We start from the raw sequence: 26948 nt of genomic DNA, 5'->3' as shown, positions 1-26948 counted from the left end.
TGTTAAGTAATTGCTAGAAACTCTGCTAGGAGAACAAAAGGGGATGTAGTGTCAGTGAGTGAGGACCACACTGGGAACACAAAGTCCCGTTCTACTACCTACCAACCATGCGACCCACCTAACCGAGGCGTGTGCCCAGGAGACAGCAAATAAATGCTGCACCAGTGACCAGCCTCCAAACTTGTATGCCCGTGAAAGTCGAAAATGATCCCCCTCTTGTTCTCCTGGGATTCTTTTGAGGATCAAATGAGATTGATGACATAGACATCAGCATTTTTAAACCAGACAAGGCTGTCACAGAAAGATTATCATCCCGATAGAGCAGCGACAGGGGACAACTGCTGGGCATGTTGGCCACCCTGTATTTATCCACCTGCCTAACAGCACCCAGATGTCATTTTGAAGGTTTATTTCTTCTTCCCTGGATACTATCTTGATGGGAAGATGAACCCAAGTAGACATCTTTGCACTACACAAGCCATCAGGGTCCCAAGAAACTCCTTCAGCCGGATCCTTCTGCCAGTGGCCAGGAGGTGGCCAAGTGACGTGAGACTGAGCGGTCAGGCGCTTCCTCCCTGGAATGCCAACCTTGAGCAGAAGGAGAGAGTCGGAAAACAGCTGGTGTTCACTCCAGCAGCGAGGGCCTTAATTGGATCACCATTCCTTCTAGGAGACCATTTCTGGACTCTTACTTCAAGTTTCTAGCCTTCCACAGCTGTCTGACTCCTTCCTGTTCCCAAACCTGGCCTGCCATCAATTCCCTAAGGTCACAATATCCTCAATCGGAACAGATTTCTGTTGCTTTTTACCATGGAGCCCTGGCAGACAGTCTTTCAAAAGTTCCTACTGCTGTCCATCCGACCATCTGATCTGCAATCACAAGCCAACACCTCACATGCCTAAAACTTTTCCTAAGGCAGTAAATGTGAAATGCATGTGAAGATGACACCTGGCCTCTCATGGAAAACCTCTTCCAGTTATTTCTATCTTCGTAGTGGACACACGGGCTTAGATTCCTGGAGGACATGATGTGGGAAGAGACATGTACACAAGTTCCATTTTCCAGAGACTGAGAACTCTGCCCGGAGTTACAAGGAAAGAAATCCCCCATCTTCAATTGTTCCTTTGCCAGCAAAAAAGAACAGTAACAAAGCTCGCTAATTCACTTTTGCCCTTCCACCTTTCTGCAGTCTACTACCTGCACGGGTAGGGGTCACAAGCTGAGGAACACCTATCCCAGCCAGACTTCACTCCCTGAGGGGCAAGGACTGAAGCAATATCTCAGTCTAATGATCTAATGCCACAAACGTACACTGAGAACCTAATGCGTGACAGGCATACAATGTTTGTGCAAAACGCTGAGAAGTAAAGAAAATGGAGAAGCTCCCCTTCCCTCAAAGCTGACAAGCCTTGTGGTGGCACAGTTATTTAAACACTTGACTATGGTGCGATGCAATGTAGACACTCAACCAGACCACGCATCTTCACTGAGCACCTTCTAGATGTTTCTAGGGACTGCGACTACGTCAGTGAACAAGACAGCATAATAACATCATGCCCACACAGAGCTGACTTCACGGTACGGGAATAGAAAAGCACAACGTGCAGTGCGAGTTGGTGATAAGTGTTATGGGGAAAACAAAGAGGGATAGATTTATAAGGGAGAAGGTACCATCTTAAATATGCACCAGTTTCAAATGGTCCTCTCGGCTCTATTAGGATGCCATGGGGCAAAGTGTCACAGAGAACAAGGGTGTGAGAGGACAGAGAAGAGAAGTGGGAGCTGGGTGGGTCGGGGTAAGAGGGTGCGGGACGTGGAAAGTCTCCAGGACGAGATGAGCGCTGAGCAAGGCGTCCCCTTCCCTTCGCTTCCTTTGCAGGAACGTGCCTCCTGACTGTCCACACTGCAGGGCATGAGTCAGCGCTGCTGACTTCACACAGCCTTTCCAGCAAATGCCTGTGTCTCTCCACGTTGCCCAAACCTTTGAGTCGCCTCCCAATGTTACAAACTTATGTGATTATGTCAGCCTTTCCTGGGTCATGAAGGTCAATGGCAACTTTAAGGAGTTTATTTAAATTATAAAAGAAACACAATCACAGTATAAAATATGAAAAATAGACCCTGGCCGGTTAGATCAGTTGTCAAATGGAGTATTTTTCCAATACGCCAAGATTGTGGGTTCGATCTCCAGTCAGGGCACATACAAGAAACAACCAATGAATGCATATATAAGTGCAACAAAGAGATGTTTCTCTCTTTCTCTCTCCCTTCCTCTCTCTAAAATCAACAAATAAATTTTAAAAATAAATAAAAGACTCTCCTTTTTAAAAAAAATATAAAACATATCAGGAAATATAAAGGTTTCCAGTATTAAGTCTGTTCACATTTTGGTACATTTTTTGCCAGAGTTGTTTAACATAACTAGGATCACTTTGCATCCATATAATTTTGTATCCTGCTCTCATTATTTTTACTAAATATATCATTTTTAATTCTACATATGCATTTTCTGCTTTAAAAGAATTCTGTACAGCCATGGCACGTTTGGCTCGGTGGATAGAGCATCGGCCTACAGACTAAAAGGTCCTAGGTTCAATTCCAGTAGGTGGTGTGCAGGAGGCAGCTGATCAATAATTCCCTCTCATCCTTGATGTTTCTCTCTCTCTCTCTCTCCCTCTCCCTTCCTCTCTGAAATCAATAAAAATATTTTTTTAAATTCTGCACAGACATCAATTTAATGGCTACATAATACTCTACTCTACCGATGCACTACACTTTATTAACCATTTCCCAACTGTCAAGCATTTAAATTTCCAAGTTTTCATCAATATCAATTTCCCTGCAAGTAACTTTATGCAGCAGGTATTTCAAGTAATTCCCTCAATAGATTCCAAGAAGGAGAATTGTGGGAAGCTGGGAATGCGTCAGAGCAGTCACTGCCCGGCGGGCTGCAGGCCACCCAGACTTACTCACTGCACTGGCTGCGGAGGCGGCCACAGAAGCTGGTCACCTCTAGGCACCTTTATGCTCTTGAAGGCAAATGGTTGTAGAAGCAACATATTTACCTGCTGTCAGAATCCGAAGCGATTTCCTTTCTCCCTCCGAAGCGGATCTGGCACTGCACAGAAAAAGAAGCCGCTGAGATCAGCTGTTGGGATGGGACAATCAACTGTCACAAAACAGTCCACACAGGCCTCAGGCTCTGCCAGGGACACGGGGCCAGAAACACTGGGTGCCGAGTCAGTGTGTCCCTTTGTCCTGGGTGACAGCCCAAGACATAAGACAGTGGACACCAGCCTTCCAGCTGCCACTTAAAGGAAGTCCTTATCTCCCTCCCACTTGTACAGAGTGAGCCTTGTGGGAAAACAATGCTAAGAGGAAAACAGAAGCACATAGCTTTTGCACATTATCTAGGAAACTTTATGTGTCAGCAGCTGGCTGTCTATAACACAGGGCTCTTAAGAGGCAATAATTAAAACTTCCACAAATCTGCAATGATGGTTCCCTTCTGACAGGGCCCAAAGTTGTTATGAATGACTAGAAAATTATGACAGTACAAATCACCCTTCAGCCCTGGCCAGGTGGCTCAGTTGGTTGGAGCGTTGTGCTGTACACCAAAAAATTGTGTGTTCAATTCCCGGTCAGGGCACATACTTGGGTTTCAGGTTCAATCCCTGGTCGTGGCATGTACAGGAGGCAACTGATCAATATGTCTCTCTCACATCGATGTTTCCCCCCACCCCTGCTCTCTCTTTCTCTTCCTCTCTCTAAAATCAATAAAAACATATCCTTGGGTGAGAATAAAAAAAAAATTATGCTCCAAACAAGTCGTCTAGTTGTGCTAAGTGACAATTTTCCCAGGGTGGGTACAAACAAAAGCAAACTGTTCTCCTTTTATTTTATTTTTAATTGCAATAAAATATAGAAAACATAAAATCACCAGTTTAACCATTTCTAGTTATACAATTCAATTCACAATATTGTGCACCCATCACCACTATCCACTCTTCTCTTTTAAAGAGTAGCAGGCTTACAAGATTCCTGAACTTATTATATATATTTTTTAAATGATACACTTGTCAAAACTTATAGAACTTTGCACTCAAAATTGGTTTATCTTATTGTATGAAAATTATACCTCAATAAAGTTGATCTTTAAAAGGCATACATGGACAACACTTTTGTTCCCCCCAAATAATAATACCAATCATGGCAGATCTGGGCATAAGCTCCAATTTATTTACCCTAACCCTAACCCTAACTACTACACTTAAAGTGGTTCCACTTGCCTCCTCATTTTCTTGTCATATTTTATTTTCTTTTTTTAAATATATTTTTATTGATTTCAGAGAGAAAGGGAGAGAGAGATAGAAACAACAATGATGGAGAGAATCATTAATCGGTTGCCTCCTGCACACTCCCTACTGGGGATCAAACCCGCAACGCAGGCATGTGCCTTTGACCAGAATCAAACCCAGGACCCTTCAGTCCGCAGGCCGACGCTCTATACATGGAGCCAAACTGGCTAGTGCTTCTTGTCATATTTTCCATTTCTGGAGCAAAGAAAGAAGAAACAAATACGTGTGCTCTTAATTGACAGTGGACCAAGAGCTGGCGAGGCCTTTCCCTACTTTAATAAATGCAATTCGCTCAACAGCCCTGTGGAGATCAGTGAGCAGATTACGAAGGAGGATACCCAGAGAGGCTAGATGAATGCCCAAGCACACACAGCTGGGAAGAAATGAAACTGGCCTTTGACTCAGCTACACCTGAGCCTGTGTTGTTTGCACTGTATCAGGACACCTCCAAGTTTGGGCAGATGGTGAAGTCTCTGAGCTCACCTAACACCTAACACAATCAACACCTTTAATAAAGTGTTTATCTCTTATCTCCCTATACTGATTTCACACAGCATGTAATTACATGCATATGATTGTCAGTCACCCCTTCTGAAATGTGAGCTACCCAGAATTCCCAGGGCTGGATCCCAGCTCTGCTTGCTACTTATTGACTGTGACACCTTAAGCAAGTTATTGGGCCTTTCTGAGCTTCAGTTTCTTTAGCCATAAAATGGAAATAATTGTAGGAACTACCTCACAGGGTGGCTGGAAGGATTAAATGTAAAGCACTTAGCAGAGAGCCTAGCACATGTTGAATGTGCAATAAATGATGCATGTGGTACATGCGGACAAGCAAACTTAAGCCAGCTTATGTCAAAGCTCACTACCCACCCAGCCAAAAACCAGGCATCAAAATAGCATCAACCAATCAGAGCAGAGCCCACCTGAAGGATCCACATCATCGATCCTGGGCATGGTTCATTCCTCCTCATCTCTGTTCTTATGCTCACAAAGTCCTAACCCAACCACCATGGTTGGTACCCATCAGAGTTGAAACCCACATCAACACCCTTCTCTAAGGGACATCCCTGAAGGATGGGGTCTTAGGAGGGCTTTAGAGAGGAACACCTCTGTCCCTACCTCTGATCGCCTTCCCTGCTCTCTCATTTTCTGGGGGAAACTACTGGCCTCACTGTTCCCAGATACCACATGAGAGTAAGTAAGTCTGTCTATATAGAAGGACAGAAATGACTTCCCCATGAATTATCTAACACTACTACTTGATCTCAAGGTCAAACATGAGCTTTCCTCTTACCTGTTTCACGGCATCCAGCAGTCGCTCCAGCAGAAATTGTCTTTTCATGTCATTGTTCTGTGATCCTGAAATGCAACAAGGTTTAATTAGTTCTGTTTGACATTAGCCTTCTAGTAAGACTTTCTGACACACAGTACACAGCTGTCCCCAACTAGAATCAGCCCTCTCTTTAATAAAATCCGGACTGGTACCAATAATCTACATCATCACAATGAAGTTTGACCATTTCTCAGTCACTGTAACAGGGAAAACATCTAAACTATGGTCCCCAAATTTGAAGAATGTGTCTGGAGCAGTCTAACTCTGGGCTTCTCAACCTTGGCGCTACTGACATTTGGGCCAGATGGTGGAGGCTACCCTATGAATTGTAGGATGTCTAGCAGCATCCCTGGCCTCAATCCACTAAATACTATTAGTGTGCACATGCACACACATGTACACACGTGCACACCCTAGCTGTGGCAACAAAAATGTCTCTAGCCCTGGCTGGTGTGGCTCAGTTGGTTGAGTATCATCCCCCTGCATCGAAAAGTTGCCGGTTCGATTCCCAGTCAGGGAACATGCCTGGGTTGCAGCCTCAATTCCCAGCAGGGGGCATGCAGGAGGCAGCTGGTCGATGTACACCTCTCATACGGATGTCTCTCTGTCTCTCCCTCTCCCTTCCTCTCTCTGTAAAAATCTTACTTTAAAAAATGCCTCTAGATGCCCTTTGGGGAACAAAATTATCTCCAGTTGAGAATCAATGATCTAATTTAAAATATAGGTTTCCTGCCCTAGTTGGTTTGGCTCATGGATAGAGCATCAGCCTGCGGACTGAAAGGTCCAGGGTTTGATTCCAGTCAAGGGCACCTGCCCAGGTTGCAGGCTCGATCCTGAGTAGGGGGTGTGCAGGAGGCAGCTGATCAATGATTCTCTCTCATCATTGATGTTTCTGTGTCTCTCTCCCTCTCCCTTCCTCTCAGATATCAATAAAAAATGTATTTAAATACACACACACACACACACACACACACGTGTGTGTGTGTGTGTGTGTGTGTGTGTGTGTGTGTGTATGTTTCCTAGTATGCAGGCACTGCTCATCTGTGGATCTCACCATTATCTCCATCATCCTTTTCCCATGCCACTGCAATACCTAATTACTCCTTTCCTAAGCCTCTCATAAGGCTGACCTTAAGAAGTTCTACTAATGAGATGTAAGCAGAAGTGCACTGGGAGGGTTCTGGGGAAATTATGCCTTCCTGATAAAAGAAAAGATATTAATGGCTTCCTTCCTTCTTCCATCCTTTATGCTAACCATAAACACATTGGGTGGGGCCCAGCAGCATCTTGCTACCATGAAGCAACAAGCCTGGAGGGAAAGCCAAGAGAATCACAAAGACACCAGCCTTGATGTCATTTTGCTGGTGAACCAATACTAGAAATCTATTACCTCTGACACGAAGACCTCCTTTTGTTCAAAACACTGTATGTTGGACTGTTACTTGCAGCCAAAAGCTTTCCCAACTGATATACATGGCACACACGGAACTTCCACTTAGAGAGGTCTGGGCAAGGACTCAAGTCCCAGACAGGACACTGTCAGAGCTGCATCTGATGCTCCACAGGAGGCCCAGGACTCCAACCAACAGAGACACGGCCACCTGTCATGATGCACCTCACACAGAATGCAGCTGTTGCAAAGGAGGCTCCGAGTCAGAGCTCCAAGAGCAGATGCTCCACATCGCAGGTCCTGAACTGCCACCAACTGCTTCTTCCCTGGGCAACTCCACTCAGGCTTCCCCAGGGAGCACCAGCAGGGCATCCCCTCAGAGGTGGTCAGCGATTCATCTGAGTCATCCCAGGGCCACCCGGTGGATAACAACTGTGACCTTGCTGAGCACTTCCTGCATACCAGGCACTCGACTGAGTACTCTGCGTGCATTATGTCACAATTTTCACAACCACCCTGCAAGCCAGGTATTAGATCCCCATACCAGAGATGGGGAAACTGGAGCTCAGAGAGGACAACAACTGTGTGCATTGGCTCATTCAGTGTTTATTTAACTTCAACTGTGTGACCGGCAATATTCTAAGGCCTGGGGACACAGGAGTTAAGTGCTATAAAAGAGCCATTTTCTCATGGAGCAAAAATTCTATTAGGAAGAAACAAATAGGACCTAAGTAAAGACATAAATGAGATGATGTTAGAGTGTCCTACCAGGAAGAAAAACCAAATGTGCTGATGAGACAGGGAGGAAGCAAGAGGGGCATGTCAGCCACGGCAGTCACGGGAGGCCTCTCTGCCCAGGTGACATTGAGCAAGAAGAGGAGCAGCCATGGAAAAGTATGGGCAACCAGGGTTCCAGGCAGAGCAAACAGCCAAGGAAGAGCCCAGAAGGCAGGAACACACTTGGCTTCTGGCTTCTGGCTTTCCAGGCCCAGAAGGAAGTCTTCTGTAACGTGAGCAAAAAGCAAAAAAGGGGAAGTAAAAAGCATACAGGCGGGCAGGGGCCAATCACAAAGGGTCTCGTGGACCATGGTAACGGGTTCAGTTTTTGTTCAAATTTGAATACTAACTGGTGGAACTGTGACCTTGACTCAAGACCGTGCCCCTCAAATGCCTGAGTTAGAACTCCCACCACACAGGCCCGGAGATAAAAACAGTCATAGGTACTCTGTGGACACAGTAGTACAGCTGATTCCCAAATGTTGCCACTGTTACTTTGCTGGAAGAGGTTTTGGGAAAGGACAGCCTACACATCGTTCCCACCAGACAAGAGGCCATCCTGAAATGTCACTCATGACGGAGACCCCACCCGCTCAAGGCCCTGGAACATCTCCCCTGACACCTGTGTCCATCAGTAAGTCCTGCTCTTTGTTCAGCAGGTTTAGTTTCTATTCTTCTCGAACACCAGAAAAGGAAGTCAGGCTTGCTTTCTTCCTTTTCCCAAGTACTGCACCCAACAACCCCACTTGCCCTTGGACAATGCCAGCTGGAAACCTGACAAGGGCCCCCCCCCCAAAAAAATGCCTTTGCTGTTTTTTCTGATCGTAAATGTACAAAGAAAATAAAAATCCCCATCACCTCACTAGGATCCATTTTTAGTGCAGCAATCCTCAAGCTGCCGTGTGCACATCGAACCCCCTGGGTGTTGTGAAAAGGCAGGCTCAGATTCAACAGGTCTGGGGGGGCCTGAGGCTCTGCATTTCTCACAGCTCCCAGGTGATGCTGATGCTGGTTCCTGGACAGCATCTGAATAGCAAGAATTTAGCACCTACCCTTACTGACACGCACAATGATCCTAGATGTTTTCTAAGGTATCTTGCCACCACTGCTTTTTTTGGATGAGACATCAACAGCCTCCCCTGCCTTACGTTGCAATGCCTCTCTTGTGACACGAAGAAAAGCCTGTTCTCTATAGAGAAACAACCTGATGTTGTGCAGGTCTCAGCCCACCACCCCCCTCCCTGGCTGCCTTCTCTCTACAGGAGAAAAGTGCACTTGAGTAAGACAACCCTGACCTCAGACAGGCACCTGTGGCCATCCTAGCCCTGAATGAGGATTAAGAGAAGGGGTGTCATAGGGTGGAGGGAGCACAGGCGGCCTTGGGAGCACTCGACTGCAGGACGTGCCCAAGAGGCTCATGGGCGATAGTGGAAGGAGCACTAGTGGGAAGTCACAAGGTATCATGAGTCCTCATCCTGGCCAGGCGGCATGTGACAGGGACAGCCACTTCCCTTCCCTGTGCACTGGTTTCTGCATGAGCTCATGCCCTCCTCGCTCCACAGCCTGCCAACGCGGAGCCACTGTGGAGTCATGCAGGCAGAGAATCAAAGCCACCACTCTCTTTATCTTCTTCAAGAGACAAAGAGGAGAACACAGCACCCCTGCCAGGGCCAGGAAGAATCCTCCAGTCTCAAACCCATACCCACCTGCTGAGCCTCAAGTGTGGACTAAGCCATTAAGCAATTGACATTTCAATTGATAAGCAATTCTCAGAGTGATGTCACCCTCCACCCACCTAAGGACAGTTGACAATATCTGCAGACATTTTTGGCACAACTGGAGGATGCTACTGGCATCTGGTGGGTAGAGTCCAAGGATGCTGCTAAACATCTTACACTGCACAAGAGAGCCCCACAACAGAGAATCATCTAGCCTAAATGTCAAGAGTGGCAATTAGGAAATTCTGTCCTAAAGTATGTTTGATTATCCCATTTCACAGACGATGTGACTGAGGCTCAGAAAGGCTAAATAACTTAAACCTCCCCTGTGCTCTGAATCCCATCTCCTCTCATCTGCTCAAAGACATACTCCAGCAACTGTCCCTCTCTTTCCCACAGTCAACTTTTTTTTTTTGCTCATTTACAAAATTCCTGCAGCATACAAGGATACTGTAATGTCTCCCCCAAATTTACTATTAGCCGTACCTTGTTCCCACATGCCCTTCCAACTGCAATCCCTTTCTCTGTTGCCCTGTCCAAGACAGCTCTTCCCTCTGAGAGCCACCCCTGCCACCATTACTGTTCCAAGTTTGGCCCATGCCCTTGTGCTCCCATCTCCTTCACCTGCGCTGATTCTACACAGTGGCCGTAACATCGACAAGTGCAGGTGAATACTCAGTAGAGACTCATGGATATTACAGAGCAAACACATGATACACTCAGTGATACTCTGTGATTCTTTCAATGTACCCTGCAATGTTGCAGTTCACAAAAAAGCCCTGCATAAACTTGTTGTGCACTATCTCAGATTATTTGTTTCTAGTTTTCACTGAATAAACTTGCACCTCTAATGTACCACAGAACAGTAGTCAGCAAACTTCTGCTGTAAAGGACTAGGAAGTAAATACCTTTAGCCTTTGCGGTTCATACAGTCAGTCACTGTGACAACCACTCAGTTCTTCTCTTGTATCTCAAAAGCAGCATAGACAATACATTAATGAATCAGCATGGCAGTTTACAAAAACAGGCCTTGGGCTGGATTTACCCCAAGCCCAGCTTGCAGACCACTGCCCAGCAACACTATGGGGTAGTGGAGGTAAAACTGAAACAGTAGTGTCTACCTTTCCAGACTAAACAGCCACCCTGCAGTAGACAATTACATATCTGGTGTCCCCAGCAGGCAGTAAACCAGGCCACATCTTTGTCATGTTGCCATCTTCCCTCACCCTATAACCAACACCCCATATCAGAGCTTTGCAGGGTCAGGTACATCACATCACCTTTTACCACTGGCAGAATTTATACTCAGTCACATTTGCAGGCATCTAGGATGCCTGACGCTCTCGACCCAATGGAGAGTTTAGTGCTATTGTTTTCCACCCTGTTTCAAATTTAAAGAGATAGAACACAGAAGTGAATGGAGGAGCAGACAGGGTTGTCCAATATATTCCAGAGGCATGCATGTACATGACCAAAATTGAACCCCTCCAATCCTAGGGGTCAGGTGGAGAATGCAAATGAGTGATGTGGCAGGGAAGGAGGGGGAGGCAGAGACTGCAGGGACCAAGACCGATGCCCCTTTATAGATGGCAGCTGCTACTCAGCTCTAGCTGACAGCACTTCTCAGCAACACCAGTACAGCATTGCTCCATCTCCCAGGTTTTTTTAAAAAGCCAGAAATTCATATTTTCATGCCAATTAGTTGGCACTGTTAACATAAAAAAAACAATGAAACCTGTAAAGAATTTTTGTGAGTTTATTTGAGCCAAACTGTCAACATACACAGGGAAGCAGAACCTCAACAAATTGAGATAATGCTCCGGAGAATGGCGGGTTACATCTGTATTTATACATTGCAATCAAAGGAAAGGGATATAGGTGAGTTACATGAAATCCATTGGTGATAGACTAGAGAGGCGGGAGAAAGCAAAGCAGGGAAACCCCTGGGATTGGATAAAAAGTAAAATGATAGACACATACTTAGTTGGGTGCTGGAACAATGAACATAACAATGAAGGAATTTGTGGTATCTGTCCTGTGGTATCTGTTCTGGACCCCCCAAGGGGTCCAGAAAAAGGGAAGTTACAAGTTACCCAGACATTTCAAGGATATGTTATCATAGATGCAAAAAGACAGATAGGCTCAGTTAAGGTAAAGGTTGACCTTGTCAGTGAAGATATCGGCCTAGGATGTAACTATCCACCATAACTGCTTTTAGTTAAAATTTAATTTCAGACCATTCTTTGTGGTTACTTTAGGTCTCTTGAGTTTGCAAGATCGCCATGCAGGCCTTCCCTGAGCTTGTCAGGTTAGCATGTGGCCCCTTTCATCCACAGCACCTAATTACACTCTTTTTAGGGAAGTGTTTCAGCCAACTCTGCATTAACCAAACATAATACACCTAGAGGCCAGATCTGCTACCAATTTTCCATTCTGAGATACACATTAAACCTTTACAGTCACCTGTAAGCTGGGCACTGGCAGCCCCAACATAATGGATAAAGGAGCCGAGGCTTGGAGACATTGATCACTTGCCCAACGAACAGCTCAGAGGTGACAGACCCAACATTTACCCCAAAGCCCATGCCTTCCAACCTCCACAAAACCAGGTAACCTTGGGCAGTTCAACTTCAGACAGAAAAAGGGCTTCCTCAGCAAAGGGCCAACAAAGACAAACCAACCTCCTCCTGATGGCTGGCTCAAATGTCACCTTCTCTGAGAAACCCTCCTGCCGAGAAGCCCCCGTGGGCACAATAATCTGCTCCCTGAACTGTGCTTCCTCGGCCCTCCAGCCACACCACATCTGGCCTAATCCCTACAGCAGAGAGGTTATGGGGACTCTTAAACCTGCTTCTTCAGCCAATCCTGGGTGGCAAGCCTTTTCAGGGATGAAAATAAGCCTGTTTGATCCCCAGGGCAAGGATGATGGGCCAGGTACAGAAACTCACCAGGGCAGAAAGCCCCAAGTACCTAGCAAGGGGCAAAACCGGGAAAACAAGAACCTTGCCCCCAGGGTAACCCTTCCTCCCCCAGCATATGCCTGGTCATGCAGTTTGGACTCCCAGACCTTTTCCTCCCTAAAGGTAACATCTAGGCCTCAGTTGTGTTTTAGCTCCAGGCCCAGAAAAGCAGCAAAACCAGACAAGTGCCTCTGTGGCTGCCTCAGGACCATGGGCAGTGACTAATGACCCCCTCCTGGCTCTGACCAATCAGTGAAGACCACGACCCTGAAAGAGCGCACCTGGAAAGCTGATGGATATTCTACTAAGCCTTCCCCTGAGACCTCCCCTAAGATTCCCACCTGCAAGACAGAGATAAATACCCTCAGCACAAAGAATCCAGTGGCGCTCTCCCTCCAAGGAGCATGTCCGTGCCACATTCCCCCACAGGCACGTATCCCCTAACCTCTAGGAGACCCCACGAGACTTGCAAGCAAGGGAGCAATGGGCAGTGGCAGCTTGTCCCCCGCTAACGCCCTTTTCTCTGCACAGCCCTTTCTTTTAGATATTCCCATCTTCCATCCCCTTTTCCTTATATAAATTCAATCTTCTTTCATCTTGATGGCTATTTAGCGTGCCGGCACACCACCCACTTTAACCTTCCACGTTGGTGGCCCGTGTGGGGATATCCATAAGAGAAGCTTCCACTCCTCTCCTCACCACCTCCTCAACCCCTAGAGACTCTTAGTCTTGGGGTCCAGCACCAACCAAGTCCTTCCGGACTCCCAAGCAGCGGCAGGAGTGCCAGATGGCCAGACCTCCTGATTCCTACTAACAGGTGAGTCACTTCATTTTTTGGAAAAGGGCACTAGGGAACGAGACTCTCAGCTCCCCCCAGGCCACCACTTCTGGGCACAGGTCAACCACTTAAAACCCACTAGGGTTCTGCCACTAAACGACTCCGTGATCGGATGAACCAGGCTCGGAACAGGCACGTTGCATTAGGCAGCCCGCCGGTTTCAAGCAAACGTCGGAGCAACGAGGCACACTACGAAAAACCACACACTCTCGAAAACCCTGGTCCAGAACACCCTGCAGGACTTTGTTTGGGAACTGTGAGTCTCGGCATTGTCAATTCTGAAGTTTCACGGGGAGAGAGCTCACGCGCAGGCTGGTCCTGCCACATTAGGGTTTCGCCGGGAATCCCAGCGCTGGGTCTGACCAGCAGTTTACCGGGGAATTAATAGTAAGGATGCTTCTATTTACCCCTAGCCTCCGGGGGACTCTGAGTCCCGAAACTGAGCTTTTCTGGCGGGGACACCCGCTAGACTAGGTCTCCGCACACGGAGGGAGGCAGCAACCAGGCCAGGACACCATCCTTGGTTTCTCCCTCTCACTAGGCGACTCTCCCTCCTATAATCAACTCAATCTCAACCCCTCCCAAAGACTCACCTGCCTTTTAAAGAATGTTAAGGCCCTCAATTTATGAGACAAAATTAGACCCAACTGCTCATTTTCTATTGCAATACAGGATAGCCACAATATAAATTAGATAATCAAGAGATCTGGCCCCAGAATGGCACCCTTAATTATAACACCATTCTCCAATTGGATTCATACTGGGGCCACCTAGACAAATGGTCCAAGATTCCCTAAGCCTTAACGCAGCCCTGCAAACAGAAGGAAATCAACAATTATGGAATCAAGACTCCAAGGGGCATTCCATGGTTCCCCAAGGAGCTTTAAACAGAGGGACCAGGACGAGCCAGGCCACAGCAGCAGCCTTGCATGTGTAACGCGCAGAGTGAAGCAGCAGTTTTGTCTGCTCAAGCACTAGCGTGTGAACAGATAAAATGAACGATCACACTCCCCAAAGTCAGGGCGCTGGTTCCCAGTATTGTGGAGGAAAGTGGCCCAGCTGGGCCGGGATAATAGGACAGACTGTCCATGACCACACAATAGAAAGGAGACAGACTCAGGCCATCCAAGTGGATGTGTGATGTCTAAGACAGAGTCAACAGCAAATTTATAAATGAGCAAATAGTTTACTCTAGAGCAGAATCAACAAACATTTTTTTGTAAAGATCAAACAGTAAATATTTTAGGTTCCCAAGCCATTACGTCTCTGTCATAGCTACTCAATTCTGCCATCATAGTGTGAAAGAAGCCATAGACAAGAGTAAAAGAATGGATGGGACTGTGTTCCAACAAAGCTTTATTTACAAAATACATAGCCGACCTAGTGTGCCAATCTCTGTTGTAGGAAAAACACTAAAATGGCAGTGTGCAAACACTTGGAAGAGAATGTGTACCTTCCCCCAGGCCCGGAGAAATACAAATTATATTCTTACTTAAAATTAACCTCCACATGTTACCATTAAATAACTATTAACTTGGCCGAGAAACATTTAAAAGGAAATTCCGCAGTGCTGGTAAAGCTATGGAGGAAAAGGTACGCACCACCAGTGACAATATCCTGGGGTAGTAAGTTCTTGAAAAACAGTGTGGCAGAGCGTACCAAAAGCTACACAATACTCTTGATGCATAGGAAACTAAGCTACAGAGGAGGCATGGGGGAGATGAGAAAAGGAACAAGTAACTATTTCACCAGTCCTTCTATCTTCCAGGTACTGAGTGAGGCGCTATATGTTCATCTCTCACTTTCATTTCCATTTTCTGACCAGGGAATCAAGAGTCAGAGAATTGCCCACGTTCTATAGGGAGTGAGACCCAGGACTGCCAGGGCAGTGTTTTTTCCTCTACAGCACGATGGCGGCCTAAACATAGCGTCACAGTTGCGCAGATTTTTCCAGTAGTGTCCGAGAGCAGGGGTCGGCAAACTATAGCTCAAACCAAATCCAGCTGCTGCCTGTTGTCTAAATAAAGTTTTATGGGAATACAGCCATGTCTTTCCATTTGCTGCTTTTATCCTACAACAAAGGGGTGAGTGGTTGGGACACAGACCAGATGGCCTGCAGGGCAGAAAATATTTACTATCTGGCCCTTTGCAGAAAACATTTGCCAATTTCATCCTAGAACATCATAAATGGAATTTCTTTCTTTTCCTACAATGGGAGAAAGGTTAAATAATTGGAGTATTTCAATTTTATGGAATGTTATGCGGCCATTTCTAATCATTGTGAAGAGAAGGAACATAGATAAATGCTATAATACAGGGGTGAGCAAAGTAAGTTTACAACTGTAAGTATACCAAGTATAGTTTATTCTTGTATTATTATTTACTAGAGGCCCGGTGCACGAATTCGTGCACAGGTGGGGTCCAGCCAGCCTGCCCAGATGGGGACCGGTTGGGACCAGGCCAGACGGGGGGGGGTGGGAAACGCAGGAGTTTGGCTGACTGGCCCTGCCCCTGATCTGGATGGATGGGGCTGATCGGGGGAGGGGCCGGCAGGGGGGAGGGATCGCAGGAGGTTGGGGGGTCCAATAGGGCTGGTTGGCCACCACGTGCGTGTCATAGCGACAGGTCATTGTGGTCATTCCAGTCATTCCAGTGTTCTGGTCGCTTGGCTTTATATATATATAGATTTTTGATGTATGGATAAGTGTCTGACTGTTCAACCGTTCAACCAGTCGCTATGACATGCATTGACCACCAGGGGGCAGACATTCTGACCAGTAGTTAGCTTGCTGCTGGGGTCTGGCCCATCGGGACTGGGCAAGACAGGCCAGACATGCCCTGGAGCCCTCCCACAGTCCTTCCCCAGCCAGGGTAGGGTCCCGGATTGCAAGAGGGCCCAGGCCAGGCCGAGGGACCCCATCGGTGCACAAATCTGTGCAACGGGCCTCTAGTATTACATATTTTTCCAGACAAACAACTATCAAACTACTTTACTCACTGAAAACACTGATTCAAATGTAGACTCAATGCAATTACATAAAATGCATATGCTTTGAACAAATACAGTATTTGCCAGTGTGGTTCAGTGGTTGAGCATAAACCTATGAGCCAGGAGGTCACGATTCTATTCCCAATCAGGGCATATGTCCAGGTTGTGGGCTCAAGCCCCAGTGGGGGATGTGCAGGAGGCAGCCAATCAATGATTCCCTCTCATCATTGATGTTTCTAGCTCTCTCTCCCTCTCTCTTTCTCTCTGAAAGCAATAAAAATATTTTTATAATTTCTAATAAAAGAAGTAGAATACCTAAAAATGTAAATATTTAATGTGCAAAGAAAGCATATGTATATGTATGTTCTGTTTTCACAATAGTCTTTAATGTCATGTTGGGTCTTCGCTTTTTTTTTAAGATGGAGAAGAGCAAATTCCAAGATATGCAGATGCAGGCAAGGAAAAATCAGATGGGAATGGGCAAGGTTCCCTGCAGGAAGCTGGGAACACAGGCCCAGCAGAGTGCTGCCGAGTGGTCAGAGGAAGTACTATGCCAGGCCTCTGGAGGTTCCTGGATGGGCAAGCAGAAATCAGGCCCAAGGAATAGGTCCTCACTCCCCCTGGAGGCCTCACACTGCTATACCCCACACCCACACCTGCTCCTCTCACAGCCTTTCCTACCTCAGTAAAAGGCAGTTCTTACCCCTTCCAGCTGCCCAGGAGAAAAAAAAAAAAAACAGGAATCACTCTCCCCTCCCTCAGGTTTGTTCAGATACCACCTTCCCTGTGAGGTCTACCCTGATTACCCCATTCAAAATTACTACAGCCCTCCCCCTTCAATTTATCCTCTATCCCAAGGGTAGGAACCTTTTTTCTTCCAAAGGCCATTTGGATATATATGTGTTTTTTGTGGGGGTTTTTTTTTTTTATTTCAAAGAGGAAGGGAGAAGGAGAGGGAGGGAGAGAGAGATAGAAACATCAATGATGAGAGAGAATCATTGATCAGCTGCCTCCTGCATGACCCACACTGGGGATCAAACCAGAAACCCAGGCATGTGCCCTGATCGGGAATCGAACCGTGACCTCCTGGTACATAGGTCAACACTCAACCACTGAGCCACGCTGGCCAGGCCCATTTAGATATTTATGACATCATTTGTGGGCCATACAAAATTATCAACTTAAAAATTAACCTGCTATATTTGATCAAACATTTAATTAACTCACTCTTAATGCCTTGGCAGGGCCAGACCAAATGACTTCCCAGACGTTCCCCACCCATACCTATCCAGAAAACAAGTCAGATGCACCGTTGGGCCCTGGACTGGGCATGAGATCTAGACCTAGCTAACCAGAGCCACAGTGGTAGGGTCCAGGATGACCACATGGCCAGCCAGACCGCTGTGAGTCAGCCCAGGACTTGTGCCGGAGCCATTGGGAAAGAGGTCCACTCTTTGCTTGGGTGTTGTTACATTGTAGGATGTGACCCAAAGAGCTGCTGGTAGTCATCTTGCCTCCACAGAGGAGAGGCTGCCTGAATCTGAAGCCAACGGAGAAAAAGGTAGAGCTGTGAACTGGACAGAAAGGTTGTCCTTTTGATTCTCTAAGCACCTGAGTCCATCTGGTTCAGTGTCCATTATAAGACACTTCATTTATTTATTTATTTATTTATTTATTTATTTATTTATTCATTCACTCATTCATTCATTCATTCTCACCCAAGGATATGTTTTTACTTATTTTAGAGAGAGAGGAAGGGCAAAAAAAAAAAAAAACCACTGATCGTTTGCCACCTGTACACACTCCAACCTGGGATTGAACCTGCCACCTTTTGGTATACGGGATGGCACTTCAACTAAGTAAGCCAGCCAGAGTCATTATAAGACACCTTAAATCCCCACTGTGCTGAAATAAGCTTCTGCCACATGCCACTGGAGAGTCCTGGCTAACACAACCACTACTCCAACAAAACATTTTTTGGCAGTTCATTCAATTCATTTCAACAGACATCAACAGTACAGCCCTTTGCTAAGTGACAGAAGATGCACTAAACTGTCATCAAATAAATGTCTCCTGAATGTTGAACCCTGAAAATCTGGGTTTCTGGCCTGGCTCTGCTGCCACTAGAGCCCTCACTCTTATGGGTAGCTTTATTTTTGTTGTTTATCCTCACTCAAGGATTTTTTTCCCATTGTTTTTTAGAGAGAGTGGAAAGAGAGAGGGAGGGAGGGAAGGAAAGAGGGAGGGAGAGAGGGAGGGAAGGGAGGGAGGGAGGAGGGAATAGGAGGGAGGGGAAGGAGAAAGAGGGAGGAGGAAGGAGAAAGACACACATCAATTGGGTTGCCTCTGCATAAAGCCCTACCGACTGGGGATTGAACCTTCAACCCAAGTACATGCCCTTGACCGGGAATATTGAACCCACATCCCTTCAGTGCGTGGGGCGGATGCTGTAACCACGCAACCAGGGTTGCACAGGCCTGGGTTGCGGGCTTGATCCCCAGTTGGGGTGTACAGGAGGCAGCAGATCAATGATTCTCTTTCATCATTGATGTTTCTCTCTCTCCCTCTCCTGTCCTCTCTGAAATCAATAAAAATATATTTTTTTAAATTATGCTACATGCAAGATGATGGATTAATGATAGATTATGAAGTTCATAAAAGTGAACAATATGAAGACCACATAGCAACATGTTGAAATTTTATCCAGAAATGTTAAGGGTAAAAACAAAAGCAAATTTATATGATAAAGGTAAATTACTTCAACCTATATAGGTGTTTTGCAACCTTTTTTTAATTATTATTACTTTCTCCCTTAGGGACTTTTTTTCTTATCACCCCCTCCATGAAAATTTTAGTGCCACAGATATATTTTACCTCTGTTTGTACACTGCTTGTATATCTGTGATTTATACAAAACAATAAAATGTGCACACCCCTCAGGGGCACGCTCACCTGTGGAGAATGCAGAGCATATGTACAGACAAGATGTAGGCAGGAAGGAGGGAAGGTGCTTTATCCAGAATTATGTCCACACTGCCAGAATTCATGGAAGCCCGTAAAATCTTAGATTTTAGTTCCATATTTTAAGAGCTCTGAGAACTTGACTTCTATTGGTTACCCAGGCAGTCATGCAACAGGAAGCAGGAGAGTCCATGTCAATAGGGTCAATGTCAATGTCAAATGTCTATTGCCACTTGCTCTCAAAGGAGACGGTCAAATATCTGCTGGTGGTGGAGCTCTTACTTCTTACTAACTGCCAAACCAACCCAGTGCCTTCAACAAGGACAAAAGAAAGTGTGATACCATCACTTTTCCTGCTTTGAATGAAAACCACTAATATTCCTTTTTCCATTCACTCAGTTTTCAGCTTATTCTTTTTTTTTTTTAATCCTCACCCAAGGATATTTCTTCATTGATTTTTAGAGAGAGTGGAAGGGAGGGAGGAGCGGGGATTGGGGAGGGTGGGGGGAGAGGGGGAAGGGAAAAAGGGAGAGAGAGAGAGATTGATTGGTTGCCTCCCACATTTGCCCTTGCAACCGAGATAGGTACATGCCCTTGACCGAGATAGGTACATGCCCTTGACCGGGAATCAAACCCTCAATCCTTCAGTTCACACTCTAACCACTGAGCAAACCCAGCCAGGGCTCAGCTTATTCTTTATTCCAAATCCAAGCCATTGCTGGAGATGACCCAGTCAATGCCAAAGAGGAAACCATGACCTTCGACATTCCAGAAAATAAGAAGAAGCTGCCAAAATGTGCATAAACATCCGGCAAGATCAGCAGCAAATTACCCACTAAACCCAAACTCTGGTGTATCAAGAAGCCCTTAGAGCTTGTCTGTTCCACAAATTATCTGACTTCTCTGGGTCTGGCTTTCCCCATCCTTGAACTGGGGGTTTCAGCGTGTTTCTAACTTAAGAATTCTTTACAGAATAGTTACTGTTTGAAAAGAACATCAAGGACTTACAAAAAACAATGCTTGAGAACCATGCCTTTCTGACCCTACAAGTTTACTTTCCCAATAACAGCAAAAGTATTATCTGAAAATCAAATTCCTTAGCTAGCAGAGGCTGGTAATCAAGTATTCTTCCCTACTAGTTTTTACAGAAAAACAAATAAATAATGGCCACTATCACCCTAACAATTTTCTTACTTCTACATACATATATGAATCTAAAAACAGTTTTCTGTGCATGTATTGATGTGCATCAAGGTACATATTTTAGGTGTAATTCTGCACTCTCCTGTTCTCTAGAAAACGTTAATGTTAATGATGTGTATTAGTCCATTTTTTTCCTTCTAACGTCTCTGAGGTTTTCCATCATGTGATCATACCACATACATTTATCCACATCCCCAATTAATGGTCATCTTATTTGTTTCTGGCCTCATGATACCCATTTATTTTGTGTATGCATTTCCTAGAGCCAGTCCACTTCCTGGTTATTTGCACTTAATGTATTTGGCCTTGAACCTATCTGACTTCAAACTCCACTCAAACATTCCTAACTCAAAATACAGCAGATTCTAATTGCCAATTTATAGGATATACAAGAGACTGAGAAACACATCAAACCACACCAAAAGGATGTAATCAGCAAAATCCTGCAAAGAAACCTTACAGGATAAAATGCTTCCTTCAACAAAAATTGCAAGGGGTGAAAGAGAGAGATATGAAAGGGGAATCTGTAGTTTTAAAAAAAAAGACTGTGCTTCAAAGGATACCATCAGGAAAGGGAATAAACAACCCATAAAAGGGGGGGAAATGTTTATAAACAACATATCTGATAAAGGACCTATATCCAGATGATACAGAATTCTTATAGCTCAACAGAAAGGAAAACAACCTATTAAAAATGGACAAAGACTCTCACCAGACATTTCTCCAAAGAAGATATACAAGTGGCCAATAAGCACATGAAGCAATGTTCAACACCATTAGTCATTAGGGAACTGCAAATCAAAACCACAGAGACACCACTTCACAGCCACTAGAATGGCAGACTGTGCAGAAACCAGAACCTTCACGCAGTGCTGGTGGGAAAGGAGAACGGTGCAGCCACCTTGGAAAAGTCTGACAGTTCCTCAAATGGACCCAGTAGTTCCACTCTTAGGTGTACACCCAAGGAAAATGAAAACATATACCCACACAAAACCTTGTACGCGAGTGTTCACTGCAGCATTATTCAAAATGTCCATCAACTCATGCAGGAATAAGCAAAATGTGGCCTATCCAAGGCCTGGGTGCAAGAGCAGCACCCACAGAGTGGGGAGCAGGCGATGATTTTGCTGGAGGACCTGGAGAAAGAGCTCAATGAACCACAACATGAAATGGCAGCCTGCAGACACAGACACTGACACCCGGCGTGGTGGCTCAATGGTTGGGTGTGGACCTATGAACAAGGAGGTCACAGTTCGATTCTCCAGTTCAATTCGCAATCAGGGCACGTGCCCGGGTTGTGGGTTTGATCCCCAATAGGGGGCGTGAAGGAGGCAGCCAATCATGATTCTCTCTCATCACTGATGTTTCAGTCTCTCTCTCCCTCTCCCTTCCTCTGTGAAATCAGTAAAAATATATTTAATAAAAAGAAGAGAAACAGTGGCTCCAGGGGAGCAGGCATCACTGAGCCTTCAGTCCCTGCCTGAGGAGCCCCAGCTCACATGGGAGCCAGGCTCAGGAGTCCCGCCCTGTTGGAGAGACAGATAGATTGACCAGGACTAAGGAAGGAGAGTGGTGCGAAGGAAACAGTCCTGAGATAGTGGAGCGACATAGGAAAATGTTTTATGGAGAGAGCTGGGAGGTGTCACACCAGGATGCCCAGCATGGAGAAGCTGGTGAGCATAAGGCTCTGATAGAAGGGCCCTGGGGAAACCCCGTAGGAGAAAGACAACACGAATGTGATGAATGTGGGAAGAGCTTCGCTCAGAGCTCAGGTCTCATTCAACATCAAAGAAGTCACACTGGAGAAAGACCCTGTGAAGGTAATGAGTGTGGGAAAACCTTCTGGCAGAGTGCTGGCCTTTTTAATCACCGAGGAATCGGACCACTGTGAGGAGCGTGGGAAGGCCTTCAGTCAGAGTGCCAGCCTCATCCAGCACCAGAGGACCCACAGGGGAGAGAAGCCTCATCAGTACAGCCGGTGCTGGAAGAGTTACGGTCGGTGCTCCTCACTCCTTTCGCATGGAGCACCAGAGAAGCCCTACGGGGAGCGGCCTCCCCAGTGCAGTAAATGTGGAAAAGCCTTCATCGACACTATGTGCCATCAGGAGATTCACAGCGTGGTCGAGCTAGTCTAATCCTTGCTATGTGCAAGTTTTCCAGTTCGCTGGCCACATCCTGTGGAGCAGGTGAAGACTGGGAAATGCTTTTCTTCCGGTCTCCACTCAAGGTGTTTTGGAACAAATACTGACCTGTGGTACGGACACACCCTAAGAGGAAACTTAACAGGTTTTTTAAGCTATTGCTTTCCCTTCGGTTTCTTTACCTCTTCCTGGTTACTAGTCCATCCTCTTACTTATTCTCTTTCAGATGGCTCTAAACCAATGGTTCTCAACCTTCCTAATGCCATGACCCTTTAATACAGTTCCTCATGTTGTGGTGACCCCCAATTTCATTGTTACAAATTGAACATAATTAAAGCATAGTGATTAATCACAAAAACAATATGTAATTATATATGTGTTTTCCGATGGTCTTAGGCGACCCCTGTGAAAGGGTCGTTTGACCCCCCAAAGGGGTCGCGACCCACAGGTTGACAACCGCTGCTCTAAACCTTCCTAACAATGTAATAAACCGTGCCGCTCTCGCCAACAGGCTTGAAAGCTCTGTACATATCTGGATTTAAGACCTAAAGTCCACAAAGAGCTCTGCTGGTGTTTTACGTGACCCACACTTGCATGGGACATCTTCTCCGCCTTACTGCTTCCCTCTGACACCTACATGACACTCCTTTTTAAATGCTGGATGTGTAAATTTTGGCAAGTTATTCACCTTTCTATGCTCCAGTTTTATCATTTGTAAACGATGGATTACAATATAACTACCTCATAATGTTTTTGAAAGGATTTAAAAATGTAATCCAGATGAAGCTTAGTGCCTGACAGACTAAGCACTCAATAAATATTCACTATTTGTATTATAACTGTTGACCCCGAGAAGGAATATACCTGCCAAAAAGGACTTCCTAGCAATTAATTGGGTCCAAATTCAGAACCATAGTCTAGCAGCCATTGCTGACAGAGGCCATACATGTGTCTTGCATCTCAGGGAAAAGCCACAGACTGAGGGGCCAGCCTCCTGCACTGTGTGTCTGTCAGCAGAGCTTGACTTATAAAGGAGTTCCTGGGATGGTACTTTGGCCAATGGGCCGAGACCTGCCCCACCCAATTAGAGCTGCACAGCTATAGCCTTATTTTCACGTTTACTGACCAATCAATCAGTAGATCCATAACAACCAACCAGGAGGTGCAATTCCGACCTATTAGGACAGTGCTATTTGGACCAATTAAACTGCAAATTTGGATTCCTCATTTGCATAAAAATGGACCAATCAGTGACCATTGTGGGCATTTTATATAAGTGGGCCTCCCCTTTGTCTCAGTGGAATGCACTTTCAGTTTCTGCCCATGACTGCACTTCTCTGGTTTGCAAACTATTCACCTGAATAGTCTCTCCTTTTAATGCACACACAAAAAATTGCCATATCCATATAATGGAATATTATTCAGCCACAAAAAGAAATGAAGTACAGATATTATGCTACATTATGAACCTTGAAAACATACTTCATGCAAACAGCCGGACACAAAAGAACACATGTTGTATGATTAATTTATATGAAATATTCAGAATAGGAAGGCCAGAGAGAGAGAGAAAATAGATTAGTGATTGCCTGGGGCTTAAGGGAGGGAGAATGAGGAATGGCTGCTAATGGGTACAGGGTTTCTTTGGGAGTAATGAAAATGTTCTAAAATTGATTATGATGATGTTTGCAGAACTCTGTGACTATACTGAACACTAAAAAAATAACAAACTTAAACATTAGAGAGAGCCCTAACCGGTTTGGCTCAGTGGATAGAGCATCAGCCTGCAGACTGGGGGGTCCCAGGTTCGATTCCGGTCAAGGGCATGTACCTTGGTTGCGGGCACATCCCCAGTAGTAGGTGTGCAGGAGGCAGCTGATCGATGTTTCTCTCTCATCGATGTTTCAAACTCTCTATCCCTCTCCTTTCCTCTCTGTAAAAAAATCAATAAAATATATTTTTTTTTAAAAATTAGAGAGAGACCTAAGATTTACAAGACAAACCAATTTGCATTGTTAAACCTTATTTAGACCCTGGGTTTTAAAAAATATTTAATATAATTCTATAAAATAGAATTACAAAGCAAGTATGGAAATTTGAACATTGAGTATCTGATATTAATGAATTATTACTAATTCTCATAGATATGGAAATGGAATTGTGTTTTTAAAGGAGTACCTGTATTTTTTTGGATTTTTCTTAATATATTTTTATTGATTTCAGACAGAGAAGGAGAGGGAGAGAGAGATAAAAACATCAATGATGAGAATCACTGATCAGCTGCCTCCTGCATGCCCCCTGCTGGGGATCGAGCCCACAACCCAGGCATGTGCCCTTGCCGGAATCGAACCTGGGACCCTTCAATCTGCAGGCCAATGCTCTATCCACTGAGCAAAACCAGCTAAGGCGGAGTACCTGTATTTTAGAGATACATTATTTTGTTGTGTGCCAATTATCAATCCCACAGGTGGGAAAACCCTCTTTCAGCTGTAGTCTCAAGAAATGATTGATGGAAACCTGTATATGTATTATTTACAATTTGAGGAAATAGTTTTACTTTTAAAAAAAGAAATGATTGAAAGTACCTTGGACTTCCCCTGCCATCCTCAGCAACCACTTTTTCTGCCTCAATTACAATCTTTCCAAAAGAAGGCTTTCATTCTTAATGCTTTTTCCTTTAAAAAAAAAAAAAAAACAAAAAAAACATTTGTTGGTTTCCTTTTGTTTGGCCTTAGACCTAATTATTTTTTAATTACATTTTAAAACTGATCTTTGATATTAAGTTGCTCCTTAAAAGATACATTGATTCATTTTCCCTGGCCTGTCAATTTCACTTACTCCTCTGAGGAAGGCAGAACTGTGAGCCTGAGACAGAGCCTCCTTGGTCACAATAAAAGGAAGAGCTTTTTAGGGCCCAGAACTGGGCCACAAAGCAACCCCACTTGAGCCCCCTGTCCTTATGGAAACAACAATAACAGCTCTAATTTCCTGACTACATACCATGGAGAGGCACAGTACCAATCACGTCACCTGAGTAATGTTATTTGGTCATTGCAACAAGCCTAGAGACAGGTACCATTATTTATCCCCGTTTTGCTAGGACTTCCAGAATGATCAAGCAACTTACTCTATTTAAGTCACACAGCTTTATGTGGCAGGACCAGGATTTGAGCCCAGGCTGTCTAGTTCCAGGGCCTGCACTTACTCCAGACTATATTACCTCCTGGGTGGACACCAGCTCATCACATCTGTGTTGTGGTATTACTAATGTTCAAGGACCAGAAAGTTTAATTAAACCAAAATTCATTCACTCTGGACCCAGAAAATGGACTGTCTCCCAGGAAACCGCCTCCCCCTCTCAACCTCCCCCACCAGCCTTCTCCTCTTGTAGGAGGGAGAGGGGTGGACTGGGCAGGGCAAGCAATGGTCCCCAGACGAGCTCAACATTGCACAAGGGACGGCTTGCAGGACAGGACAAGGGAGATCTCAAATGATCTAAGAAAATGAAAGGGCTGGAGTATAAAAAAAAAAAAAAAGGTAAGAACCAAGGACCAAAGCGGGAAACAAAGTAACTGGGAACAGCTGGTGACTGGAACAGCAAAGCACCGGGGGCAGAGGAGTAAGAGGGGCCGGGAAAACAAAGAGGCTGGAGAATTCGCAGTCCTCTGCGGACCTGGAGCTTCGGGGACACGGGGTGCCCGGGTCAGCAAACTACGTGTTCGGAGAGGACGCTCAGCCGGTGTGGAGGCTGGACAGGCTGGAGACCGAGGGCCTGAGTGCGCGGATGACTGGGGCGCAGGGGGAGCCTGAGCTGGGACTGGGACTCAGGAAGTCTACGAGTGAGTTGGAGCTGAGACACAGGAGGTCTGAGAACTGGGGGTCCGGTAACTGGGCACAGGGTCGGAGGGCTGGGAAGGGCTGGCGGACAGGGGTGTAGGTGTCGGAGGGGTGGTTTTAAGTGATGGACAGGAGTCGGGGGATGAGGAGTGCCTGGGCGCGGGACGCCCGAGAACTGCAGGTGACCAGGGCAAGAACCGGGTTGGTTACACGGGGTCAGGGAACGGAGCGCGGGGACGGGGGTCTGGGAGCGGGACGCGGGGACGAGGGGCGAAGTGTGCAGCTGAAGCGGCGGGAGCCGGGCCGGGCGGGGCGGGTGACAGCGGCCAAGCCGCCACTCACCGCTCATGGTGCCGCTCTCCGGGCCGGTGCCTGCGCCTTGCCGCTCCTGCCGCCGCGGAGCTCCAGACAGGCCGGGCCACTGCGCGCCCCGCCCCGC

General features: G+C 45.9%; 1 protein-coding gene and 1 pseudogene across 6 annotated transcripts in view; one reads left to right on the top strand and one right to left on the bottom strand.

Annotated features, from left to right (window-relative positions):
* SNX29 (sorting nexin 29) overlaps nucleotides 1-26939 on the bottom strand; it is a 391693-nt gene extending 364754 nt beyond the window's left edge. For 3 of the 6 annotated variants that reach the window (XM_023760220.1, XM_023760222.1, XM_023760221.1), the window contains exons 1-4: nucleotides 26852-26939; nucleotides 25258-25347; nucleotides 5657-5721; nucleotides 3067-3149 (exon numbers count right to left, since the gene is read on the bottom strand). In XM_023760220.1, the coding sequence (XP_023615988.1) occupies nucleotides 3067-3149; nucleotides 5657-5721; nucleotides 25258-25276 (167 nt within the window). In that variant the 5' untranslated portion in view covers nucleotides 25277-25347; nucleotides 26852-26939. Of the gene's footprint in view, nucleotides 1-3066; nucleotides 3150-5656; nucleotides 5724-25257; nucleotides 25348-26851 lie in introns of those variants that run through there. The other 3 variants (XM_014462290.2, XM_014462291.2, XM_023760223.1) reach the window with 2 other exon arrangements.
* On the top strand, nucleotides 17753-22666 carry LOC106698403 (annotated as a pseudogene).
* Nucleotides 26940-26948: the final 9 nt, after the last annotated feature.

Source organism: Myotis lucifugus, unplaced genomic scaffold (genome assembly GCF_000147115.1).
Source record: "Myotis lucifugus unplaced genomic scaffold, Myoluc2.0 scaffold_176, whole genome shotgun sequence".
NCBI classification, from domain to species: Eukaryota; Metazoa; Chordata; class Mammalia; order Chiroptera; family Vespertilionidae; genus Myotis; species Myotis lucifugus.
This window is presented reverse-complemented; position numbering and strand designations above follow the sequence as displayed.